This window comes from Mustela erminea, chromosome 16, assembly GCF_009829155.1.
Source record: "Mustela erminea isolate mMusErm1 chromosome 16, mMusErm1.Pri, whole genome shotgun sequence".
In the NCBI taxonomy this organism is placed as follows: Eukaryota; Metazoa; Chordata; class Mammalia; order Carnivora; family Mustelidae; genus Mustela; species Mustela erminea.
In genome coordinates this window covers 40,778,388-40,805,984 of record NC_045629.1, presented here as the reverse complement: position 1 = coordinate 40,805,984, position 27,597 = coordinate 40,778,388, and the positions used below count along the sequence as shown (strand labels likewise).

Below are 27,597 nucleotides of genomic sequence, written 5' to 3'. Positions count from 1 at the left end.
AGTTGAAAATAATGCTAGCATTAATTAGATTTCCAACAATAGCACCTCAGGTATGCAAGGGTATTTATTTTTTCCATTTATTATCCCCCAATTCTCCCCCCATTCATTTTCTCATTGTCTGGGTCAGATCACCCAGGGGGCACCTAGATATGTAAGGGATAACCTAGGACAAAAGTGGAGGAGGAAGCAGTAATGACATCTAGCATCACATCTCTAAGGCCTTCACATCATGGTGGTAACCCTACACCACTGTCATAGTGGGGGTGCACATGCTTGTGCTCTGCTGATGATAAGCAAAGATAGGAGTCAGGACTAATGTAATAAAGCACTAATTAGGTTTCTGATGTCTTACACTTGCTCAGTCAATTATCACAGCAGCCAGCATTATTTGTATTATTAAAAGCAAAGTGTGTATATTCTGAAACAAAGAACTATAGGGGCACCTGGGTGGCTCAGTGGGTTAAGCCTCTGCCTTCAGCTCATATCAGAATCTCAGGGTCCTGGGATGGAGTCCTGCATCGGGCTGTCTGCTGAGCAGGGAGCCTGTTTCCCCCTTTCTCACTGCCTGCCTCTCTGCCTTCTTGTGATCTCTCTCTCTGTCAAATAAGTAAATAAAATCTTAAAAAAAAACAAAAACAAAAACAAAAAAACTAAGAACTACAATACCAAAAGTCTTCCCACAGTGACATACTCAGCTTTCCTCAACATCACCTACTGTCTCCCCACCTGTGAGTCGGTTCCCTGATAACCACTGCACGACTTAGCTGTCTTAAGCCTTCTACAAATCCAGTATCTTCAGTTTGGAATTAGTTCCTTGACTTATAGTTCTGTTTTCTCTTTAGTCTACCCTCCTAGAAAGTCACACCGGCAGTTACTTTGAAGTCCCCCCTTTAACCAAGAAATGACAGCATCAGACTCTCCCACACGTTATCTAAAAATATACTCCAACCCCAGTATGTTTTCCTTCCCTCAATAGTAAGGTTAGCGGTCCCTTTTGTAGAGGGACTTAGATGTTACCAATTGTTCCCCCTAATTACCTGGAACATAAAGCCCATTTCAGCAAGAGCTTGCAGAATCAACTGCTAATTTCCACTCCTCATATCTCATGTGAAATTATGTTTTTAGTTCTCCAAAAGAATACATTTCCAGGGATCTTGACTTCAATTTCCTAAAGTTAGCCAGAGCCTACAGCAGCATAGAGGGCAACACAGCAGGGGTAGAGGGTTCAGAGATCTGTCCTTTCTCTGGCGAGTTCAACTCAGCCATGCCTTCCATAAAAATTAAAAGAAATATACAATCTTGACAAACATGAACAATCTATGATAATAAAGCATGGTATATTCATATAAATTACTACCAATAATTAAGAATATTTGGATTTTGAAGTGGCCTAGGTTTGAATTTCAGCTCTGCTACAGGTACATTAATCACTTTACAAAGCCCCAGTTTTCTCATCTATAAAATGGGAATAGCATTAGAACCCAGCTCACAGAGCTATAATGAGGATTAAATAAGATGATGCTTCTAAAGTGCTTAACATAAAACCAAATACATAGTTTTCAAAGAATATTAGTTATCACTGTTTTTTTACATAGTAACTTTTATATAACTTCCTTAGCATAATAGTGTTTCCAGCAAGCATCTGTGACCCAGATAGATGAAACTCTTACTAACAATATAATAATACATCACAAACTGAGGAGCATCCCTCCCGCGATGGCCTTTGTCCAATCCTGACAGTTCTTCCCCCAATCCTCACACTCTATCTAGTCCAGGGAAGTTTCTTGCCAGGACTTCCCAAAGGGAAGCTGCCCTGGCACTAACAAAAGAACCACTTTCTGGGCCAAGTTCCCTGACACCTCTGGGTAGCTGTCAACTTGATACACAGGTGATTTTTTTCCCTTGATTATGTCCTAGAACCTTGAGTTTTTACTGTCACTAATCACTATATCTACCTCCCCACTATATCTTGTCTGCACACTAGTGTGATTTTTTGCATATGGGCACTTAGAGGGGAAAAAAGAGAGAGAAAGCTAACATTTATATAGCAAACAGTTTTCTATAAATTTATTTGGTCTTTGCCTCATAAAAGTCATATGAATAATAAGAAAAGTGACCTCCTTGCCTCCTGCCCTCACTGCTGATTATAAATAAAATGTTAAATGCTGTAACTTAATATAGGGAGCTCTGCAAGTCTCTTGGGATACCTATTCAGCCAGGGTATAGGTTTTTATTTTTGTTTGGGTTTGTATTTTAATATATTCTCAATTATCTTCAAAGAACTTCAGGAGGCTTATGACAGAAGACTTATAAATTGTGGCAAATAAAATTAGAGTTCAAAAATATGAAAATGATGAGGATTCTCAAACTGTAATATTTCAGGAGTGCCTGGCTGGCTGAGTTAGTAGAGGATCCAACTCCTGATCTCGGGATCATGAGATGAAAGCTTACATTGAATGGTTACCATCTGCCACGCACTCCTCTGGGCAGTAAGAACATAGTAATGGAGTTATCTGCTGGCTCACCTTCCAGATATGTGGCAATGGCCAGGCCTGCTACACCTCCACCTTCCCAGGATCCTTCAGCTTCTCAGACTCCTGGGCCAGGGGTATGTGTTTGCTCCATCATGAGGGACCCTTGATTTTACAGGACACCCACATCAACAAGAATTACAAGATGGAAAAACTCACCTCAAAAAAGAGAACAAGAGACAGCACTGACTTCCAGGCACCTAATCAGTATGGGTATAAGTAAAATGTCAGAACTAGAGTTCAGGAAAACAATTATAAAGACACTAGCCCGGCTTGATAAAAGCATAGAAGACTCTAGAGAATCCCTTTCTGGAGAAATAAAAGAATTAAAATCTAATCAAGTTGAAATTTAAAAGGCTATTAATGAGATGCAATAAAAAATGGAGGCTCTAACTGCTAGGATAAATGAGACAGAAGAGAGAATTAGTCATATATAAGACCAAATGATGGAGAATAAAAAAGCTGAGAAAAAGATAAAAAACTATGGGATCATGAGGGGAGAATTCAAGAGATAAGTGATATCATAAACTCAAACAATATTAGAATAACTGGAATCCCAGAAGAGGAAAGAGAGAGAGGAACAGAAGTTGTACTGGAACAAATTATAGCAGAGAACATCACTATTCTGGGGAAGGAAAGGAAACAGGCATTCAAGTGAAGCTTACAAATATCAGTGACAAAGAGAAAATCCTGAAAGCAGCTCAAGACAAGATATTCATGACCTAAAGGTCTAGAAACATTAGACCGGCAATAGACCTATCCACAGAGACCTGGCAGACCACAAAGGACTGGCATGATATATTCAGGGTGCTAAATGAGAACATAGTGATGAATAAACAGAAAAGCATCCTGCTTTCATGGGAATTTATATTCCCTTGGACATAAAAGAATGGATTGTGGATAAAGACAGATAATAAGCAGGTGAATAAATAAATAAACATGCATTTATAATAGTGGTAAGTGACAAAGAAATTTTTAAGAACTGAGGTAACAGAGTAATGAGAGGGCTACTCTGATTAGATTTCCAGGGAAAGTTTTCCTGGGAAGCTGATACCTGATCTGAGACCCATAACAGTATAGAAGAACCAGGCATGCAGAGATGAGGGAAGACTATTTCCTCAGGAAGGTAGGACACCATACATTCAACTTCACCAGAGAACCAGATCTAGTATCTATATATCAGAAAGAGAATGGTGTGATTGAGTCAAAGTTAGATTACTTTGCTACTTCATATCCTGATACCTGCAGAAGAGTCCTAGAAAAAAGCAGAAATGATCATTAAAGATGGCTGTTGAAGAAAGTAAATGAGTTTTTCAGAATGAAGTCACTCGGGTTTTTTCACTGTCTTAATGAAATCAACCAAAAACTTCCAAATCCAGTAATGGAGAAAAAAAGTAATTCAGACAAAATATCTCAATAAAAATAAATATATATCAGAAATCTTCAAGGCATGAAAGAACTAAAAGACCAACAGAAAAACCAAGACAGGATTAAGGAGCTCGTGGGTAGCCAAAGAAACGAGTCTCACATTTAAAACCACTTTTTCCCCTGAGACCAGAAAAAAATTTTCACCCTGGAATAAGGTTAAATAAAAAAATATCCACCCCACACAGATATCAGCCCAACTTTGACTATCCTGGATGACTCTTAAGCACTGAAAAAGAGGCACCATAGTCTTATTTCCATTGCACTAAAGGGTGACATTACAACACTGTCAAAGTGACAAAGGAAAATGAAAATGTCTCTAGGAAGTTAATCATCTGTGGCCTCAAGGGCCTTTCAAAAATAATTTTTCAGATATAATGTCCTGGATATAATCAAATACAACCTAGCATCATAGCATTATACAGTTATAATATTGCTATATTATACACCTGAAACTAATATAATATTGTATGTCAACTACACTTTAATAAATACATGTATTCAATATATATACAAATATGTGTGTGCATATAAGTAGAGAGAGAAAGAAAATATTCACATATATATGTGTATACACACACACACACACACACACACATATCACTTAGCACATGAGAAGAAAAGATGGCGCACTGGGTTGAATAGCATTTCTCTGGAGAACTCTAACTGATACAGGTAGATTAAACAACACAAACAACAGACAACAGAAATCAGCCCAAAAGTACTTCCCAATATTGAATTTATCAGACTTTGACATTAAAATAACTATACTTAACATGTCCCAGGAAATAAAAACCAAGTTTAAATTTTTCAGTAAATTACAGAAAAATACAAAAAGTAACACAGTAGCACCACCGAGGTGGCTCAGTCAGTTGAGCATCCAACTCTTTTTTTTTAATTTTTTATAAACATATTTTTATCCCCAGGGGTACAGGTCTGTGAATCGCCAGATTTACACACTTCACAGCACTCACCAAAGCACATACCCTCCCCAATGTCCATAACACCACCCCCTTCTCCCAACCCCCCTCCCCCCAGCAACCCTCAGTTTGTTTTGTGAGATTAAGAGTCACTTATGGTTTGTCTCCCTCCCAATGCCATCTTGTTTCATTTATTCTTCTCCTACCCACTTAAGCCCCCATGTTGTATCACCACTTCCTCATATCAGGGAGATCATATGATAGTTGTCTTTCTCTGCTTGACTTATTTCACTAAGCATGATACGCTCTAGTTCCATCCATGTTGTCGCGAATGGCAAGATTTCATTTCTTTTGATGGCTGCATAGTATTCCATTGTGTATATATACCACATCTTCTTGATCCATTCATCTGTTGATGGACATCTAGGTTCTTTCCATAGTTTGGCTATTGTGGACATCGCTGCTATAAACATTCGGGTGGACGTCCCCCTTCGGATCACTACATTTGTATCTTTAGGGTAAATAGCCAGTAGTGCAATTGCTGGGTCATAGGGCAGTTCTATTTTCAACATTTTGAGGAACCTCCATGCTGTTTTCCAGAGAGGTTGCACCAGCTTGCATTACCACCAACAGTGTAGGAGGGTTCCCCTTTTCTCCACATCCTCGCCAGCATCTGTCATTTCCTGACTTGTTGTTAGCCATTCTGACTGGTGAGAGGTGATATCTCATTGTGGTTTTGATTTGTATTTCCCTGATGCCGAGTGATATGGAGCACTTTTTCATGTGTCTTTTGGCCATCTGGATGTCTTCTTTGCAGAAATGTCTGTTCATGTCTTCTGCCCATTTCTTGATTGGATTATTTGTTCTTTGGGTGTTGAGTTTGCTAAGTTCTTTATAGATTTTGGACACTAGTCCTTTACTGATATGTCATTTGCAAATATCTTCTCCCATTCTGTCAGTTGTCTTCTGATTTTGTTAACTGTTTCCTTTGCTGTGCAAAAGCTTTTGATCTTGATGAAATCCCAATAGTTCATTTTTGCCCTTGCTTCCCTTGTCTTTGGCGATGTTCCTAGGAAGATGTTGCTGTGGCTGAGGTCGAAGAGGTTGCTGCCTGTGTTCTCCTCAAGGATTTGGATGGATTCCTTTCTCACATTGAGGTCCTTCATCCATTTTGAGTGTATTTTTGTGTGTGGTGTAAGGAAATGGTCCAATTTCAGTTTTCTTCATGTGGCTATCCAATTTTCCCAACACCATTTATTGAAGAGGCTGTCTTTTTGCCATTGGACATTCTTTCCTGCTTTGTCGAAGATGAGTTGACCATAGAGTTGAGGGTCTATTTCTGGGCTCTCTATTCTGTTCCATTGATCTATGGGTCTGTTTTTGTGCCAGTACCATGCTGTCTTGATGATGAAAGCTTTGTAATAGAGCTTGAAGTCCGGAATTGTGATGCCACCAACTTTGGCTTTCTTTTTCAATATCCCTTTGGCTATTCAAGGTCTTTTCTGGTTCCATATAAATTTTAGAATTATTTGTTTCATTCTTTGAAATAGATGGATGGCACTTTGATAGGAATTGCATTAAATGTGTAGATTGCTTTAGGTAGCATAGACATTTTCACAATATTTCTTCTTCCATTCCAGGAGCATGGAACATTTTTCCATTTCTTTGTGTCTTCCTCAATTTCTTTCATGAGGACTTTATAGTTTTCTGAGTATAGATTCTTAGCCTCTTTGGTTAGGTTTATTCCTATTCTTATGGTTTGGGTGCAATTGTAAATGGGATTGACTCCTTAATTTCTCTTTCTTCTGTCTTGTTGTTGGTGTAGAGAAATGCAACTGATTTCTATGCATTGATTTTATATCAATGCATAGACACTTTACTGAATTCCTGTACAAGTTCTAGCAGTTTTGGAGTAGAGTCTTTTGGGTTTTCCACATATAGTATCATATCATCTGCGAAGAGTGATAATTTGACTTCTTCTTTGCCGATTTGGATGCCTTTAATTTCCTTTTGTTGTCTGCTTGCTGAGGCTAGGGCTTCTAGAACAATGTTGAATAGCAGTGGTGATAATGGACATCCCTGCCGTGTTCCTGACCTTAGCGGAAAAGCTTTCAGTTTTTCTCCATTGAGAATGATATTTGCGGTGGGTTTTTCATAGATGGCTTTGATGATAGTGAGGTATGTGCCCTCTCTCCCTATACTTTGAAGAGTTTTGATCAGGAAGGGATGCTGTACTTTGTCAAATGCTTTTTCAGCATCTATTGAGAGTATCATATGTTTCTTGTTCTTTCTTTTATTGATGAGTTGTATCACATTGACTGATTTGCGGATGTTGAACCAAGCTTGCAGCCCTGGAATAAATCCCACTTGGTCATGGTGAATAATCCTTTTAATGTACTGTTGAATCCTGTTGGCTAGTATTTTGGTGAGAATTTTCGCATCTGTGTTCATCAAGGATATTGGTCTATAGCTCTCTTTTTTGATGGGATCCTTGTCTGGTTTGGGGATCAAGGTGATGCTGGCCTCATAAAATGAGTTTGGAAGTTTTCCTTCCATTTCTATTTTTTGGAACAGTTTCAGGAGAATAGGAATTAGTTCTTCTTTAAATGTTTGGTAGAATTCCCCCAGGAAGCCGTCTGGCCCTGGGCTTTTGTTTGTTTGGAGATTTTTAATGACTGTTTCAATCTCCTTACTGGTTATGGGTCTGTTCAGGCTTTCTATTTCTTCCTGGTTCAGTTGTGGTAGTTTATATGTTTCTAGGAATGCATCCATTTCTTCCAGATTGTCAAATTTGTTTGCGTAGATTTGGTCATAGTATGTTCTTATAATAGTTTGTATTTCTTTGGTGTTAGTTGTGATCTTTCCTCTTTCATTCTTGATTTTATTTATTTGGGTAATTTCTCTTTTCTTTTTGATAAGTCTGGCCAGGGGTTTATCAATTTTATTAATTCTTTCAAAGAACCAGCTCCTAGTTAAGTTGATTTGCTCTATTGTTTTTTTGGTTTCTATTTCATTGATTTCTGCTCTGATCTTTATGATTTCTCTTCTCCTGCTGGGCTTAGGGCTTCTTTCTTGTTCTTTCTCCAGCTCCTTTAGGTGTAGGGTTAGGTTGTGTACCTGAGACCTTTCTTGTTTCTTGAGAAAGGCTTGTACCGCTATTTATTTTCCTCTCAGGACTGCCTTTGTTGTGTCCCACAGATTTTGAACTGTTGTATTTTCATTATCATTTGTTTCCATGATTTTTTTCAATTCTTCTTTAATTTCCCGGTTGACCCATTCATTCTTTAGAAGGATGTTGTTTAGTCTCCATGTATTTGGGTTCTTTCCAAACTTCCTCTTGTGGTTGAGTTCTAGCTTCAGAGCATTGTGGTCTGAAAATATGCAGGGAATGATCCCAATCTTTTGATACCGTTGAGTACTGATTTAGGACCAAGGATGTGATCTATTCTGGAGAATGGTCCATGTGCACTAGAGAAGAATGTGTATTCTGTTGCTTTGGGATGAAATGTTCTGAATATATCTGTGATGTCCATCTGGTCCAGTGTGTCGTTTAAGGCCTTTATTTTCTTGTGGATCTTTTGCTTGGATGATCTGTCCATTTCAGTGAGGGGAATGTTAAAGTCCCCTACTATTATTGTATTATTGTTGATGTGTTTCTTTGATTTTGTTATTAATTGGTTTATATAGTTGGCTGCTCCCACGTTGGGGACATAGATATTTAAAATTATTAGATCTTCTTGTTGGACAGACCCTTTGAGTATGATACAGTGTCCTTCCTCATCTCTTATTATAGTCTTTGGCTTAAAATCTAATTGGTCTGATATAAGGATTGCCACTCCTGCTTTCTTCTGATATCCATTAGCATGGTAAATTCTTTTCCACTCACTCACTTTAAATCTGGAGGTGTCTTTGGGCTTAAAATGAGTTTCTTGGAGGCAACATATAGATGGGTTTTGTTTTTTTATCCATTCTGATACCCTGTGTCTTTTGATTGGGGCATGTAGCCCATTAACATTCAGGGTAACTACTGAGAGATATGAATTTAGTGCCATTGATTGCCTGTAGGGTGACTGTTACTGCATATTGTCTCTGTTCCTTTCTGATCTACCACTTGTAGGCTCTCTCTTTGCTTAGAGGACCCCTTTCAATATTTCCTGTAGAGCTGGTTTGGTGTTTGCAAATTCTTTCAGTTTTTGTTTGTCCTGGAAGCTTTTAATCTCTCCTTCTATTTTCAATGATAGCCTAGCTGGATATAGTATTCTTGGCTGCATGTTTTTCTCGTTTAGTGCTCTGAAAATATTATGCCAACTCTTTCTGGCCTGCCAGGTCTCTGTGGATAAGTCTGCTGACAATCTAATATTTTTACCATTGTATGTTACAGACTTCTTTTCCCGGGCTGCTTTCAGGATTTTCTCTTTGTCACTGAGACTTGTAAATTTTACTATTAGGTGACAGGGTGAGGGCCTATTCTTATTGATTTTGAGGGGCGTTCTCTGAACCTCCTGAATTTTGATGCTCGTTCCCCTTGCCATATTGGGGAAATTCTCCCCAATAATTCTCTCCAGTATACCTTCTGCTCCCCTCTCTCTTTCTTCTTCTTCTGGAATCCCAATTATTCTAATGTTGTTTCGTCTTATGGTGTCACTTAACTCTCGAATTCTCCCCTTGTGGTCCCTTAGCTGTTTGTCCCTCTTTTGATCAGCTTCTTTATTCTCTGTCATTTGGTCTTCTATATCGCTAATTCTTTCTTCTGCCTCATTTATCCTAGCAGTGAGAGCCTCCATTTTTGATTGCACCTCATTAATAGCTTTTTTGATTTCAACTTGGTTAGATTTTAGTTCTTTTATTTCTCCAGAAAGGGCTTTTATATCTCCCGAGAGGGTTTCTCTAATATCTCCCATGCCTTTTTCGAGCCTGGCTAGAACTTTGAGAATTGTTATTCTGAACTCTAGATCTGACATATTACCAAGTGTGTATTGATTAGGTCCCTAGCCTTTGGTACTGCCTCTTGTTCTTTTTTTTGTGGTGAATTTTTCTGCCTTGTCATTTTGTCCAGATAAGAGTATATGAAGGAGCAAGTAAAATACTAAAAGGGTGGCAACAACCCCAGAAAATATGCTTTAACCAAATCAGAAGAGATCCCAAATCGTGAGGCGGGAGAAAGGGGATAAAAAGAGGTTCAAAAAGAAAGAAAGAAAAGAAAAAAGAATTTAAAAAAGAAAACGAATAAAGAAAAGTATAAAAAAGAAAAAATATATATATTAGAGAAACTAGTTAAAAAAGAAAAGGGTAAAAGTTTAAAAAAATTTAGAAGAAGAGAAAAAAAATGAAAAAGAAAATAATTAAATTAACTGCAAGACTAAAAAATCACAGGGAGAAAGCCATGAGTTCCGTGCTTTGCTTTCTCCTCCTCTGGAATTCTGCTGCTCTCCTTGGTATTGAAACCGCACTCCTTGGTAGGTGAACTTGGACTCGGCTGGATTTCTTGTTGATCTTCTGGGGGAGAGGCCTGGTGTAGTGATTCTCAAGTGTCTTTGCCCCAGGCGGAATTGCACTGCCCTTACCAGGGGCCGGGCTGAGTAATCCGCTCGGGTTTGCTTTCAGGAGCTTTGTTCCCTGAGCGCTTTCCATAGAGTTCTGGAGGACGGGAATACAAATGGTGGCCTCCTGGTCTCCGGCCCGGAGGAGCCGAGAGCCCGGGGCCCCACTCCTCAGTGCGCCCTCAGAGAACAGCGCCCAGTTACTCCTGTCTGCCTGACCTCCGGCCGCGCTCCGAGCTCACCGAGCCTGCGACCGGTTCAAGGTAACACTGAGCCTGAGCTTACTGTCAGCTCTGTCTCTGTAGCCGGCTTTCCCATTCCAATACCCGCAAGTCTGCGACACTCAGACACCCCCGATCCTTCTGTGACCCTGCGGGACCTGAGGCCACGCTGACCCCGCGTGGGATTCGCCCCGGTTTAGCCTCTGGAGCGATGTCCCTCAGCAGAACAGACTTTTAAAAGTCCTGATTTTGTGCTCCGTTGCTCCGCCGCTTGCCGGGAGCCGGCCCCTCCCCCTGGGGTCTATCTTCCCGTCGCTTTGGATTCACTTCTCCCCCGGTCCTACCTTTCAGAAAGTGGTTGTTCTTCTGTTTCTAGAATTGCTGTTCTTCTTCTCTTCGATCAAATAAAAGGTTATAGGCAGGAATAAGTCTTCCCAGGGTTTGGTAGGTGTCCCATTCCACATTCTCCCACACAAACGGAATGAACTCGAGCATCCAACTCTTGATCTCAGCTCTGGTCTTGATCTCAGGGTCGTGAATTCAAGCCCCCCTTTAAAAAATATGTGGGGCGCCTGGGTGGCTCAGTGGTTTAAGCCTCTGCCTTTGGCTCAGGTCATGATCTCAGTGTCGTGGGATCAAGCCCAGCATTGGGTTCTCTGCTCAGCGGGGAGCCTGCTTCTCCTCCCTCTATCTGCCTGCCTCTCTGCCTACTTGTGATCTCTGTCTGTCAAATAAATAAATAAAATCTTTTTAAAAAAATAAAAATTAAAAAAAAATTTTTTTAAGTAACATGATAGATTTGAAAAAGAACAAACCAAAAATTGTACTGCTGAATAAAACTGAAAGAAATAACCTAATGGATGGGTTAAAAAATACATTAAACACAGTAAATTATTCCATTGTAAAATATTGGGAGGAAATATCTAGAATGAAGCACAGAGAGACAAAATGAGAGAAAACAGCTTGGGGAAAAAGGTAAGATAAAAAAGAGATATAGTGAGAAGATGTAACATATAGGAAACTAGAGTTGCAAAAGAAGGGGGAGGCAGAAGTAACACTGAAAAAGACAATGATGAAGAATTTTTCAAAAAACAAGGAAAGACATTAATTGACATATCTAAGAAGTCCAAGAAATTCCAGGTATTATTCCAGGGATAAATAAAATGAAGTTTATATCTAGACACATCATATTTGAAATGCAGAACATGAAAGACAATGAGGAAATGTTTAAAGCTACCAGGAAAAGGAAAACAGGTTACATAACGAGAAGCAAGAGCTACACTTCTCCCAGACCTCTCAACAGCAAAAATGGAAGCTAGAAGAAAATGGAACAGTATAGAAAGTAGTGAAGTATAGTACTGTCACTTTAAAACTTTATACTCAGTAAAATTGATTTTTCAAGAATAAAGTTAAAAGAAAGATAGTTTAACTCAAACAAAAACTGTGAAACTGAACCACAGGTAGACTCATTTTTAAAGAAAACTAAAAAATATGATTCGAGCTAGAAACAAATATAGAATCCCAAAAGGAAGAATGGAGAGATGGGAAGAAATGAATAACAAGAAGAATACAAACCCTGCAGAAAAATCTAAATGAATACTACTGTATAAAATAATAGTAAAATCTTTTAAAATAGAAAATTATATTTAAAATATAATTGTATTTAAAATACAAAATTATAATACAAATAAAATATCTAAGAATAGAGGTCAATAAAGTGTTGTAAAGTTTTTACATTGTCTAAGAGGAGGATATAAGTATTAATTAATAATACATTTTCATAAAGCAAGTAGGATTTTTTTTTAATTTTAAGGTAGTAAATTAAAAGAATAAAAACACTGTATAAAAATGCCTTACAGGGGTGCCTGGGTGGCTCAGTGGGTTAAAGCCTCTGCCTTTGGCTCAGGTCATGATCCCAGGGCCCTGGGATCGAGCCCTGCATCAGGCTCTCTGCTCAGAGGGGAGCCTGCTTCCTCCTCTCTCTCTCTTTGCCTGCCTCTCTGCCTGCTTGTGATCTCTATCTCTCAAATGGATGAATGAAATCTTTAAAAAAAAAAAATTGGGGGTGCCTGGGTGGCTCAGTAGGTTAAAGCCTCTGCCTTCAGCTCGGGTCATGATCCCAGGGTCCTGGGATTGAGCCCTGTATCGGGCTTTCTGCTCAGCGGGGAGCCTGCTTCCCTTCCTCTCTCTTCGCCTGCTTGTGATCTCTGTCTGTCAAATAAATAAATAAAATCTTTTTTTAAAATGCCTTACAAAGATTTTTTTAAATGGAATCACAAAAATCTCCAATCATATCAAAGAAGAGAAAAGAGAAAGGGAACACAGAGTTAGCAGAACAAATTACAAATATACAAGAAGATACTGAGCTAGTCTGAAATAACACAGTAACTACATTAAATTTAGATGAACTAAAAGCTGCAATTTAAAGACAAAGATTATCACACTGGACTTCTTAAAATGAAGAGTCATATGCTATTTATTTGAAATATATACCCAAAACCTAAGGCTATAGAAAGGCTGAAAGCAAGAATTAAAATAGATGTATCCTGTAAACATGAATCCAAATATATGTAGCTGATAAAGCCACATTAATATAAAACAATTCATCTTGTGATTGGGAGGGAGACAAACCATAAGTGACTTTTAATCTCACAAAACAAACTGAGGGTTGCTGGGGGGAGGGGGTTTGGGAGAAGGGGGTGGGATTATGGACATCGGGGAGGGTATGTGCTTTGGTGAGTGCTATGAAGTGTGTAAATCTGGTGATTCACAGACCTGTACCCCTGGGGATAGAGTATTATGCCTCCATCAGAAAGGATGAATACCCAACTTTTGTAGCAACATGGACGGGACTGGAAGAGATTATGCTGAGTGAAATAAGTCAAGCAGAGAGAGTCAATTATCATATATGGTTTCACTTATTTGTGGAGCATAACAAATAGCATGGAGGACATGGGGACTTAGAGTGGAGAAGGGAGTTGGGGGAAATTGGAAGGGGAGGTGAACCATGAGAGACTATGGACTCTGAAAAACAATCTGAGGGTTTTGAAGGGACGGGGGGTGGGAGGTTGGGGTACCAGGTGGTGGGTATTATAGAGGGCACGGATTGCATGGAGCACGGGGTGTGGTGCAAAAATAATGAATACTGTTATGCTGGAAATAAAAAAAAAATAAAAAATAAATTAAATATTAAAAAAAAAAAAATATATAAAACAATTCAATTTTAAAGCAAAAAGCATTATTTGCCATAATTCAGAATACATAAGCATGGAGCCAAGACATCAAAATCTTAACAAGCACCACTGCCGATTCTTAGGTACTCTCAAATCTATTTGATAAGGATATATTTCATAGGGATTACAATCTGAAAAACATAGAGGAATAAATAGGAAATCCTTAAAACCAGGATTTCCAAACCAAAACACTGACATTTTAGACCAGATAATACTTTGTTACAGGGGACTGTCCCTCACAGGATAGAACATTTAGCAGGACCTCTAGCCTCTACCCACTAGACGCTGACAGTACCACCGCATCTCCTCAGTTGTGACGACCAAAAATGTCTCCAGATACTCCCAAATGTCGCTGAAGGGCAAAATCTTCTCTGGTTGAAATTTACCGCCTTAGACCAACTTTTTTCTTACTCATTCTCACCAATCAGTTCTGATTTTTCCAGCAAGACAACACCATTATGTTTGGTTGTTTGGTCAAGTCCATATCCAGCCAATGCGTCCATCCACCCACCGGTCCACCTATCAAGTATTTATTGGGTGTCTAGTTTGCAGGATGCACCATTCTAGGAGTTGGGAATACATCAGTGAAAAAAAAGACAGAAATCCCTGCTTTCACAGAGTTTACATTTCAGGGTGGCTGTGTGGGGCAGAAAAAACTCACCATCTAAATCAAAATCAATGCATAAAGAGGCTGCCTAAGACCTGCATTACTGAATTTCAGCCCAAGTCCCTTTTTAAATTTTTTCTCATTTTTTATTAGGTTTACCCCTTGAAAAACACTGGCCCTCATTCAGAAATCATTTAAACTCAGCTTCTATCACATGGCAGAAAAAAGCCAGCAGCCCTGATTCTGACTCCAAGAGCAAATAACCCTATGCTTCCTTTCTCTCAACAAGTGAGGTGAGTGTTACTTAAATTTTGGGATCTACGTTTTGAAGATAAAAAGCATTCCCTTTGTCACCTCAATCACTCTGAGCCATTTGTCTCGAACAAGAAACTTCCAAGAGTAATGAGTAAGAGTTAAACACTGTTCACCACCCACCATCCCATGTAGAATGGGGTACTCCGGAGCACTTAGAGTCGGTCATCCAGGACCAGTTCATCTCTAATGCTGATAAGAGCACACAGAGAAGTAAAAAGGCAGAACTCGGAGTATTTACTTTAGCGAAGCAGGGAATATCAGTTTTACCTGCAACTTAATGAAGCCCTCAATTTTTGAGCCAGAATTTTAACAAAACCCTCGCTGCATCCAGGGTAATATTTTATGAATTTTCTCTATGCTTTTCATTTCAAAAAGTCTTTCTCATGAAATTTTAGAATTTGAAGGGTGAAAGACGCAATCACATATAATTCGACACTCTCCTCCTTGCCTCCCCCCCATATAAGAAACAGCAGAAAACATGATCTCATTCTCGTAAAACTAGTGACAGGCAAGGCATTTAGTCAAGTTTTGGAACTCACTAATTCTCTATTAGCTAAGCTTACATCACTTACATAAAACCACAGAGGCCACAAGGGGTTTTCATTAGGCAAGCATTGGCTTATATCCCATTTTTTTAAAGGTCACTGAATGTTGTTTTAAATGTATATCTCCTAATAAACTCAGCCACTGAAGGCAGCACCGACAACCAAAGAAAATATACTATTTTCAAATTAAGGTCAAATTTTAGAGAGGATTTAATGAGCTTCAGGGATAGGGTACAGTTTTCCTCAATATTCAACAGAGACAGAAAATAAACTATAGGCAGGAGAACAAGAACAAAGTCCATCTCTAATGTTGCTGTCCCAGAGGCAGAAAAGCAAAGGGAATGCGGCAGACAAATGGACTTTCTCATGGACTACTGAGCAAAGCGGATACCTCGAACTGAAACACTAGATGGTGGAGACCTTTGCAGATGTCCTTGAACACAGCTTCATGGACACTTCCCAGCACATCAGTTTTAAACTTTTAGGCTGCTTTCTAAACATCTTGCAACAGAGTTTCAAAAGTTTGGACAGAAATTTTGATACAAGACAAACATCACAATTTCATTTTCCCAGGCAGTTCCTTTCCCACGATTGCACTGAGCTTTTGACCACTCAAGCACATTTTTGATTGTGGACATTTTGAAATTTTATATAACCATTCTCCATGTGTTTGGTCAGTTTCATAGAACTATTTCTCTCCACCCAAAGCTAACTGCCCTCCCTAGATGTAGTGCACATATTTGTATGCATCTGCTCATACATAGAAATCATTCTGTTGAAAGCAGGTGACCTCATCTGTCAATAAGAGTTATTCAAAAATATAATGCCTTTCTTCACTTGACTTTGAATTAAGCACACAAAAGTAAAACAGAAGACCCTGGCATAATTTGTGAAATATTTAGGCTTTATGGATTAGACAAATAGGACGCTGAAGTGACACTAAGCCAGGGTCTGTGCCATGCTAGATGAAGGCAAGTGTCTAGAATCAAGGACACCATAACAAGATGAGCTTAGACTGGCATGGATCGAAATCAATCAGCATCAGCTACAAATAGAGAAACTTTTTTAAACTCTTAAGTATTTGAGAGAATAAAGGACATTAGGACAAGTAGCTGGCAACAATTTGAGTAAAGGGTCTAAGAGAAAGGGAGTTCAGTACTGAGGAGTCCTATTTTCAGAGGAATCTGGTGTGACAATCAGAAGGCAAGTGAGAAAAGAGGATGAAAGGATGAGACAGAAATAAACGGAATCCCTGGTGACAATCCAAGGAAAGGAGGATCCCCTTCAGGGAAACTGGGTTCTGTCTTATTGTTCAACCAAGGTAGGCCAGGAGACTGTAAATGTGTCTGCAGAGAAAAATAACTTGGAACAGCTATTGAAGCAAAAAACACATGGAGAACAGAAAGCAGAGTAAGGTGCTAATAAGACTGTACCCATCTGGTATACCCCTGCACATACAAATCGGTGGTTATTCTGCTATTGGCAAGTTAAAATCATTCAGGTGCTCTTATGGCTTTAAAAGCATGTGGAAGTGTCCCTGTATTTGGGATGGATTCAGTGGCAAGTAGCTCAGACCAAGCTTTGAAATAAAAAGAAAATAATATTTACCATCTACCATGGGCCAACCACAAGTAAAAGCTTTATACATATTATCTCATTTAATCATCTATTTATTCTGTATTTGCTGAACACAAACTGTTGTGACTAACCCTTTCCTAACAATGTTATGATAGAAGTGTTATTAATGTCCCCAATTTCCATAGGGGAAAAAAGAAAACACAAAGTGCTTGAGTTATGTGCTCAAGGTCACACAACTGGTAAATTGCTAACTTAGGCATATTTAATTTTTGTTTGGGAATAGTGAATTCAAATAGTCTCTTTGCCACTCAAATGATTTGTGTTTCTGGGAAAGTTACTTACATTTTTTTTTCTCCTATGTTTCTCATACTGTGAAAGAGAAAAGTGTTTGCCCTGTTCTCAAATCTGATTTATGATGACTCTGAAGAATTCTTGAAGGAAAAAGGGGGGCGCTGATAAAATGGAATAGGTGCTATAGCTATTATCCCTCCCATAAATAGTCCAAGCATATTTTTCTCATGACAACACCACTGCATGAGGCTTTTTCTCCTTGTATGTTTTCTTCGTATAAAAACACTATATGCTGCAAAAATAATGAATACTGTTATGCTGGAAATAAAAATAAATAAATAAATTTAAAAAAAAAAAAAAAAAAAAAAAAAAAAAAAAACACTATATGCCTACAGACCTTAGGGATACACAAATACTCAAGATTCTTAACTCCAACACAGAACCTGTTTATGGAGGCCACAGCTTCACATGAATGTTAATACCATGAATTTGAAACTGAAAGCAAACAGCAACTTTGGAAAATGAAGCATTGGCTATGGTTTACATCTTTTAAAGCCTATTTCCTCAATGCCTAGAAAAGCAAAGCACTTTCCCATGAGTTATCATATTGTAAGTTATCATATTACATGTCCTTATAACTATTTTACCTAGACCTGAGCCTCACTTCCAAATACAACCACCTGATGTAAATGGAAAACTTTATAAAGACAAAAGTTAGAGACTACTACACATTGTATGATGATGGATTTGACCAAACTTTCTCCAAAATAAAACTTAGTGTTTAAAGCTACATGCTAAAAATCTCTTCAATGTTTAGACTGGCTGATAGATCAATGTTTAGGAAGATGTGGCAATGGTATACATGCACCAAGTGCATCCACAGAGTGGCTGAAAAAGAGTAACATATAAAATTCAGCTTCCAACTTAATAGGCATTTCTTGTGTTCACATACCAACATCTTAGTTTCTGTGTAAAGTATCTTCCAGAGTAAGTAAGCACTGTATTGGTCAAGGAATGCCCCTTGAGTATCATTTTAGTTGAGGATACAGGGAAACTCTCGGAACCCAAACTCCCTGTGAGATGAAAGGACGGCCTCATTTATTTGTGTAGCACAACAGAGACTGCCCCGACTGTCGTTCGGGACACAAAAAATTTGTTCCTCAGTATTTCTTTTTTTCTCAGAGGAAAGTTCTAATATGTGAAGAGCCCTGGGCTTGCAGCCAAAAATCTTGAGCACAAGTCCAAACACTACCACTGCTCTATACTTCCGGACAGGGGTGCTCCAGGTGTGGTCCCCAGACTTGCAGCATCAGTATCACCTGAGAACTTCACAGGAACGCCAATTCTCGGGCAACCCAACCTACTGAATCAGAACCTGTACAGATGTGGGCCAGCCCTCTGCCTTTTCACAAGTCATCCAGGGACTCTGATGCCCTCTCAAGTCTAAGGGCCACTGCCATAGGTAAATTACTTCTCTGGAGCCTCAGTACTAAACAGGAATAATAATACCAGATTTTGGTCTTTTCCCATAAGCTATTCAAAATCTAATTGCTGTGAATATTTAATAACATGCAACATTGCTTTGCAATTTAATTACTAAATAATTGCAAAATAATGCTCTAGAAATATAACTTTTAGTGCCATTTCTCAATCTGAAAAGTACAGTTATGACCGTTCAGGCAGTTGGACTAATGGAGGATTCTGATCACAAGTGTTACAGAAACATGAAGCTTTCTGTTAGGTCTGCAAAAGTTTTGTAGATCTTCTGTTATACACTTCACATCAAAGGCAAATGTCATGATGCCCCTGGTAATCATCATTAAAACTTTTTCTCACTTTAGTCAGGTCAACTCTTTCTTCCCAATGACTGCAATTTGAAAAATAGCTGGGCTCTTGAGGGAAAGAGGAGCTGGAGAAAGATCTTTGCTTAAAAGATTTTTTAAAGATTTAAAAATGATTCTTTTGAGGGAACTAAAAAACTCAATAGTTTACTTAACTTACAGTCTATCTGCAAGACAGACTTGAAAAGAATTGTTCTACTACGTGGAATAAATCAAACAGTACCACAGAAATGGCAGCACCAAAAGACTGTTTGGGAAAACCTGGAAGGCATCACAGGACAGAGAGAGGTGAACTAAGACTTGCACAATGGTAAGACTTGACAGCCTTCACAAATTCAATATTAACAACATGCAATCACTAAACATTCAAAACTATGTGTTTTTAGAAGATAGTCTGGCGATTTCTAAGGAGTCCATTTGTTGTGAGGCGCAGTGGGTGTTGAACGGAGATGCTGAATCACTCTATTTGCACACCTGAGATTAATGTAATCTTATATGGTAATTAACTGGAATTTAAATAAAAATTTTTCAGAAGAAGTAACCATGCAATTACCACATGACTCAGCAATTCCACTTTTAGGTATATACCCCAAAGAAATGAAAACAGAAACTTAAACAGATACTTGTACAACTCATGTTCACAGCAGCATTATTCTTTTTTTTTAAAGAATGTATTTATTTATTTGACAGACAGAGACCCCAAGTAGGCAGAGAGGCAGGAAGAGAGAGAGGAGAAAGCAGGCTCCCTACTGAGCAGAGAACCCAATGCAGGGCTCGATCCCAGGACCCTGGGATCATGACCTGAGCCAAAGGAAGAGGCTTTAACCCACTGAGCCACCCAGGCGCCCCACACAGCAGCATTATTCTATATAGCCAAAAGGTGGAAGGAGCCCAAATGTCCACTGACAAATGAGTGGAAAAACAGAGTGTGACAGATATGCACAGTGGAATATGATTCAGCCTTTAGGAAGGAAGGAAATTCTAACCCAGCCTACAACATAGATGAACTGTGAAGACATTATGTTAAGTGAAACACAGTCACAAATGGACAAAGAAGATGTGAAACACACACACACACACACACACACACACACACACACACACACAGGAATATTATGCAGCCATCAAAAATGAAATCTTGCCATTGCAACGATGTGGATAGAACTAGAGAGTATTATGCTAAGCAAAATAAGTCAATCAGAGAAAGACAATTGACATATGATCTCACTGATATGAGGCATTTGAGAAACAAGAGAGAGGATCATAGGAAAAGGGAGGGAAAAATGAAATAAGAAACCAGAGAGGGAGACAAACCATAAGAGACTCTTAATGTCAGGAAACAACCTGAGGGTTGCTGGAGGGGAACGGGATAGGCGGGATGGAGTGGCTAGGTGATGGATACTGGGGAGGGTATGTGCTGATGAGTGCTGTGAATTGCATAAGACTAATGAATCACAGACCTGTATGTTAATAAAATAAATAAAATAAAATAAAATGTAATATGTGGGGAAAAACAAACAAACAAACAAGAAATACAGTCACAAAAGGACAAGTTATTGCATGTTTCTATGAGGTATATTGTACTTAAATAAGGTTCCCAAATGTCAAATTTATAGAGACAGAAAGAACAGTGGCTGCGAGGGGCTGGGTGAGGGGAGGGGAATGGGGAGAGAGTGTTTAAGGGGAACAAAGTTTTGGTTGGAGAAGGTGAAACACTTCTGGAAACAGCTGATGATGGCTGTGCAACATTGTGAATCTATATCTGGTGCCACAGAACTGGACACAAAAGTGTGTAAATGGTACATTTTATGTTACATATATTTTAACAAATAAACCACATTTTTTTCTAAAACAGACTTTACACTCATTTTTCATATTTGAGTTGCTTTCAGTGTAAATTTCTTTAAGGGTAAAAAGTACTGAAATCTCAGCTTGGAGCTGATCAATCAGCTAAAGTATTTAACAGATCAAAAATTATTTACTGGGCGCCTGGGTGGCTCAGTGGGTTAAGCCTCTGCCTTCAGCTTAGGTCATGATCCCAGGGTCTCGGGATCGAGCCCCACATCGGGTTCTCTGCTCAGCAAGGAGCCTGCTTCTCCCTCTGTCTCTGCCTGCCTCTCTGCCTATTGGAGATCTCTTTCTTTCTGTCAAATAAAAAATATATATATTTATTGAAAACCTTCTGGATTGATGAGCTTCTAACTATTGCCCTGCATGTGGAACTAAGCTTGCTTGGGTATAAAAATGCAATAAGAAAAAAGGCCATTTCTTTTCCAAAAGTCAGACATCACCAAGACCAACTATTCCTCAGTTTTTTGAAATACAGTAAAGTCAAAATTCACTTCCAAATGGGAAAACGTATATTTTTCATTGTTCATGGCTCAAAAAAACTAACAAAAGTGTCACCTTGGATTAATTACAAGGGATAAAAATGCATGCTCTGGAAAGTTATATTTTCAAAAAGTCTGAGGTAACCAAAGCAGTATAAAATAAAAAACATTTAAAATATTTATGATAGGAATCAGAGTTCACTTAGTTCAAACAATTTCAGCAGGCAGAGAACACATAGGAAGGAATGGGAGAAAACAGGTTTTGAAATTCGAGAACAAAGCAAATCTTTGAGTCATCTGTATAACCCAAGGTTCCAATTACTACAAAGTTTTACAACTGCTCATATTTTTCTAACTTCAGTAGCATAAACAAAGTTATATTTCACTTATAATAGAGGTAGACTCTACTTACTCCTGAAGGAAATGTCTGAATAAAATTTCCAGCTATGTCTAGGATTCTTAGGTTTATAAGATCGCAAAGTTCCTGTGTCAGAAAACAAAAGAGAGATTTTTAAGAATCGAATATGTAGAATCATAAATTTCTTCCAGCTTCAAACTTGATGGGATTGACCTTCTTTCCTAATTACCTGATCAATTCTTCAGCACCCCCTCCTGGAGGAGATCCATAGGTCCAGGGGTGTCTGTATGGTCTCCATTTCCTCCGACTACTCCAGGGCAACATGGTGGCCAAGAGTTGGACTGTTTGTGGGTTCAAATCTGACCTCTGATGCTATGTAACTATGGACAAATTTCTTAATCTCTTCGTACTTCAGTTTCCCCATTTGTAAAATGAAAATGGTAATGGAAGCCCTTACTTTAATATGGTTATTGAATGGTTTAAATAAGTTACTAATCAGAAAGTGCTTACTGAAAGGGCTTATAGTGAGAACTTGGTAGATATTACTAAAATCAAAATACAAAGCAGTTTTAAAAAACAGAAAACAGGTGTAAAAGGTCTATCAACAATTCCAAAGGCATTTATTTTACATCTACCTTTTGCTTAGCACTGTGCCGACACAATCCTTTCCTTATAAAAAAATAAAATCTGTTACTGCCTCTATCTACATGCCCAATGTGACTAAATGTGCATATACATTCACACCCGTGTGCAAACATACATGTAATTCATAATGTTCCAGGGATTCCTGGGTGGCTCAGTCAGTTAAGCATCCAACTCTTGATTTCAGTTCAGGTCATGATCTCAGGGTCCTGGGACCAAGGCCCACATGGAACCCAGCATCAGGTTCTGAGCTCAGCGAGGAGTCGGCCTGAGATTTTCCCTCCATCTCCCTCTGCCTCTCCCCAACTCATGCTTATTCTCTCTCTTCTAAATAAATAAACAAAATCTTTTTAAAAATTAAAAATATAGAAATAAACTTTAAAATTTTTAAAAATATAATGTACCAGAAAATGATTCATAATTTGCTCATTAGCAAAAGAAATGAGTACTTCCTACTAAAGTACTGAGTACTAAATTAGTACTTCTTACTATTTATAATGTAGACCAAAAAGAACAATGATAGTCTGAATCATATTAAATGTACAAGGACATATAATCATAGGCATTCTTTACATAATACTTCAGGACAAGACCTACTAGCATTTAAATTTTTTAAGGTCCAAACTCCTCAGGATTTTAAAAAAAAAATTGTAGTAAGAATATTGAGTTTAAGTACAGACTTTTAAGTCAGATGGACATGGATTTGAGTCCCTTCTCTGACCTTTGCAAACTGTGTTCAAGTCATATATCCTCTCTGTTCCTTATTTTAAATGGGTAGGGGTGCTTGGGTGGCTCAGTTGGTTGAGCATCTGTCTCAGGTCATGATTTCAGGGTCTGGGTCTGAGCCCCACATCAGGCTCCCTGCTCAGCAGGGAGTCTGCTTTTCTCCCTCTCTCTCTATCCCTCCCCCACACTTGTGTTCTCACTCGCTTTCCCTCTCTTGCAAGTAAATAAAACATTTTTAAAAAATGAAATAAAATGGTTTAATAAAAAGAACAACATCCCAGAGTTGTTATGAATACTAAATAATACAATGCTTCATGACAATGATCGTGGTACTACTGTTACTGTTTTTCCCTCACATAAAGGTATTACACTTTTAATAGATTTAGTTTGTAATTTTGAGAACTGTTCTTACTCATCTGCAGAAATTGGGATTTTTTTTAAGGAATTGAAGAATAAAATTTTTGAAATATACTTTTTCACATATCAGATTACAGTTTGCACAGAATTTTTATTTATTTATTTTTATTTTATTTTTTAAGATTTTCTTTATTTATTCATGAGAGACAGAAAGAGAGGAGGCGGCAGAGGAATAAGCAGACTTCCCAATGAGCTGGGAGCCTGTTGTGGGACTCAATCCCAGGACCCTGGGATCATGAACTGAGCTGAAGCCAGATGCTTAACCAACTGAGCCACTTAGGCACCCAGAATTTTTAAATAGAATATCCTCTTGAGAGAAAAATAAAACAGCAGAAATTGATCTACTTTTTGTATTCCTCAACTTACTGCATGACATGCATCCCCTCCTATCAAATTAACTTTAATTTGCACAGGGAAGGAAGGTAAACTCAGTGACAAATTCCTAGCAGGAAACTGTACTCTTAAACTGGGAAATTTGAGGAGAGTTTAATAAAGCCATAATTTATAAAAGTTTGGCAAGGTTCCCACAAAGTTCCCAAAAGCTGGCAACAACAAGGAGTTTTTTCCAGCTATGGGCCTAAAAAGCCAAGGGAAAGTAGTAATTGTCCATATGAGGATCACCTAATATTCATTATGGTCTACTAGAGAAGTGTGCAAACAACTTACAACATTCTATCAGGAAGGGTACCATGGGTATACCATCTGGTACTCATTCTCCTCCTGCCCTTTCAACTCCTACTAGTGGCTCTCATTGGCCATATCCAAGAGGAAGCCAGAGGACAAAGGAGCTTACTGATGCCCATGCAGGTCAGTTTTCCAAGCACAAAACATATTGGGAAAAGTTGGAGAAGAGATTTGTAGGAAAAATGGAAGTATATAGCACATATTCCAAAACCAAAATGTACTTAAAATTTATGCCATACATAAGGCTTCCAGATAAAATACAGGAGGTTTGCTTAAATTTACATTTCAGACAACAATTTTTTTTTTTTAGTATAAGTATGTCCCATGTTATATTTGGAACATATATGTACTAAAAAATTATTCGTTCCTTATCTGAGATTCAAGTTTAAATGAGCATCCTGTACCCTTATTTACTAAATCTGGCATCCCCAGCTACGTAGAATATCCAAGTGATAACCCTCTTTTGTCATAGGGCTTTGGGAATGGACTATGCCTAACCGGAGGGAAAGCAAATGATGGCTTGTACTCAGATGTCCAAATCTATTCCATAACCACTCTCCACTGTGTCACAATGAGCTCTTCCCCAAGAAAATTTGGTTCCATGTTTAGCTTACCTCTGGCAAAACTTCAATGTTGTTTCCCACCAGAAGAAGCTTCTGGAGCTTCTTCAAGAACTTAATCTCTTCAGGTATGTAAATGAGCTGATTGTAGTTAAGTTGAAGTTCAGAAAGATTCTTAAGAAAACAAAGTTCTTTAGGAATGCTGGCTAGCTGGTTATGATTCATACTCAAATATATAAGGCTTTTTAATCTAAAAAATAAAGTATGTGAAAGAAATTCATGAGAATAAGAAAGCCCTTTTACTTATCAGAAGCACGTGTCAATTCATTTTTTTGTAGCTCATCTGAGCCTCACTTTCGTCATGGGTTCACAACTACTACAAATACTTTGAGCATAAAAAATCTTTACTATAGGGGCACCTGGGTGGCTCAGTGGGTTAAGGCCTCTGCCTTCATCTCAGGTCATGATCTCAGGGTCCTGGGATCGAGCCCCGCATCAGGCTCTCTGCTCAGCATGCTTCCTCCTCTCTCTGCCTGCCTCTTTGCCTACTTGTGATCTGTCTGTCAAATAAATAAATTAAATCTTAAAAAAAAATGCTTCCTCTTTCTAAAAAAGTTTTTAAAAAATCTTTACTATAATTTAACTTTTAAAGATATTTTATAATCAGATAGCTTATGTTAAAAGAATGTTATGTAATCAAAACTTTGATTTAAGAGAGAGAAAACTATATTTTCATCTTTTGTTTGTATATATTGGCTGTATTGAAGAAGAAGCCAGAGGACAAAGGAAGACACAGATATGCACAAATATACACATATATGTATACATGGATATAAATGGATAGAGGTATAGATATAAATATCCTGCACCAAATAGATGTGAGAACTACTTAGTTGCCGCAGAAGATACAAATTGAATCAGCCACAAATTCTGCCATTATGGATATCATGGTCTAGAAGGAGATATTAGAGCCATAAAATGAAGTTAGGAAATGCCATCAGACAGGGAGAAAGGGATTCAAGAAATTCGAGTTTCCAGTTGCAGGTATGCTAGGGAGGCATATCATAAGCATTTTGGGAGAATAAACATTTGAACTTGGCTTTGAATAACAGAACATGTAAAATCAGGCCAACAAAGGGGGCAATAGAAGGTGAGAAAATATTAATATTTTGAATAAAGAAACGAAAGAAATTAGCAATGTTCAGCATCAACTATGTACCTGTGCATTAAACTACATCATCACCATAACCTAAAGGCTGGAGTTATTACCCTGAATTTAGAAATGAGGAAAATAAAGCATCAGAGGCAGTAAACAACCCACCCAAATCACCCATCTAGTAGATAACAGTGCCAAGACTCAAATGCAGATGTGTCTGTTTACAAAGCAAAGAATGAAAATATATGATAATCCCAAGGTCCAATGTGCTGAGATCAAAGTAATAAGAATGAGGTGATACGTTTTAGACCATTAAAAAAGGGGGCCTGGTGGAAGGGAAGTGGTCAGGCCTGGTGAAGGGGACTGGGGAAGACTACAAACCTGACAAGGAAAGCCGTGTGAATAGATGAGATGGAGGAAGAACAACAAAAAGGGCAGGAGAAGAAGGAGAAGCAGCAAGTGGTAAAGATTCTTGAAGAATGTGAAGATCTGACAAATAACAGAAACAAAAACAAAACAAAAAGGCACCTAGAGAAGGCATGAGAGAAACAGGAGATGAACCAGGTTGACAAAGAATCTTTAAAGGTACAGGAGAGAGTATTTCAAAATTAAAGAGATGGGTGACACTTTATATGGTTTTTTTTTTTTTAAGATTTTATTGATTTATTTGACAGAGATCACAAGTAGGCAGAGAGGCAGGCAGAGAGAGAGAGAGGAGGAAGCAGAGCTTCTCTGCTGAGCAGAAAGCCCAATGCAGGGTTCTATCCAGGACCCTGGGATCATGACCTGAGCCGAAAGCAGAGGCTTTAACCCACTGAGCCACCCAGGCGCCCCCTGACACTTTAAATATTAAAGAGAGGTATTACAAGCTAACAAAACTACTAGAACCAGAAGCAGGATCATATACTATAAAGTCATTATTTTAAAAAATCTATTGTACTTCTATACTGTAGCCACAAAAATTGGAAATGAAAGTTCTAAAAACTCCATTTACAGCAACATTTTTTTAAAAAACAACCATAAAATAGTTAGAAAAACATTTAACAAAGGATATGAGAAACATCTATACTGAAAACTATCAATTATGATTAATAAAATTTAAAAGATCTCGAAATAAAAGTAGGGATACATCTTGCCCACATATAAAAAGAAACAATATTACTAAGATGCCAGTTCTCCCCAAAGTGATCTACAGTTCAACTTGGCCCAAATAAAAATTGTTTTTAAAGACTGATTTATTTATTTTAGAGACTGTGCACAGCGGGGAGAGGGAGAGGGAGCCTGAAGCAGAATCTGTGTTAAGCACGGAGCCTCACGCGGGCCTCAATAACACGACCCTGAGATTACGACCTGAGCTGAAACCAGGAGATGGATGCTCAACTGACTGCATCAATTAGGCTCTCTCCCAAATAAAAATCTTAACAGTTTCTTTGTGTAAAAACTGACAAATCAATTTTAAAATTTAAATGGATAATCCAAGTACCCAGGCCAAAACTATTATAAAAAACACAAAGTCAAAGGACTCACATTAACTGATTTCAAAGCTACAATACAGCTACAGTAATTAAAATAGTATTTAGAGAAATTATAGAAAAATAGATTGATGCAATAGAAGGGAGAGTCAAAGAGACACATGAATGGTATTTTGACGTTGGGGATGTCAAAGCAATTCAATTA

At 38.2% G+C, this 27,597-nt stretch overlaps 1 protein-coding gene across 1 annotated transcript in view; it reads right to left on the bottom strand.

Moving 5' to 3' along the window:
* The window catches only part of LRRC69 (leucine rich repeat containing 69), a 119,194-nt gene that overhangs the window by 38,676 nt on the left and 52,921 nt on the right, over positions 1-27,597 (bottom strand). Inside the window, exons 4-5 of the mRNA XM_032316450.1 lie at positions 24,819-25,014; positions 21,790-21,861 (exon numbers count right to left, since the gene is read on the bottom strand). Of these exons, the coding sequence (XP_032172341.1) occupies positions 21,790-21,861; positions 24,819-25,014 (268 nt within the window). The remainder of the gene's footprint in view (positions 1-21,789; positions 21,862-24,818; positions 25,015-27,597) is intronic.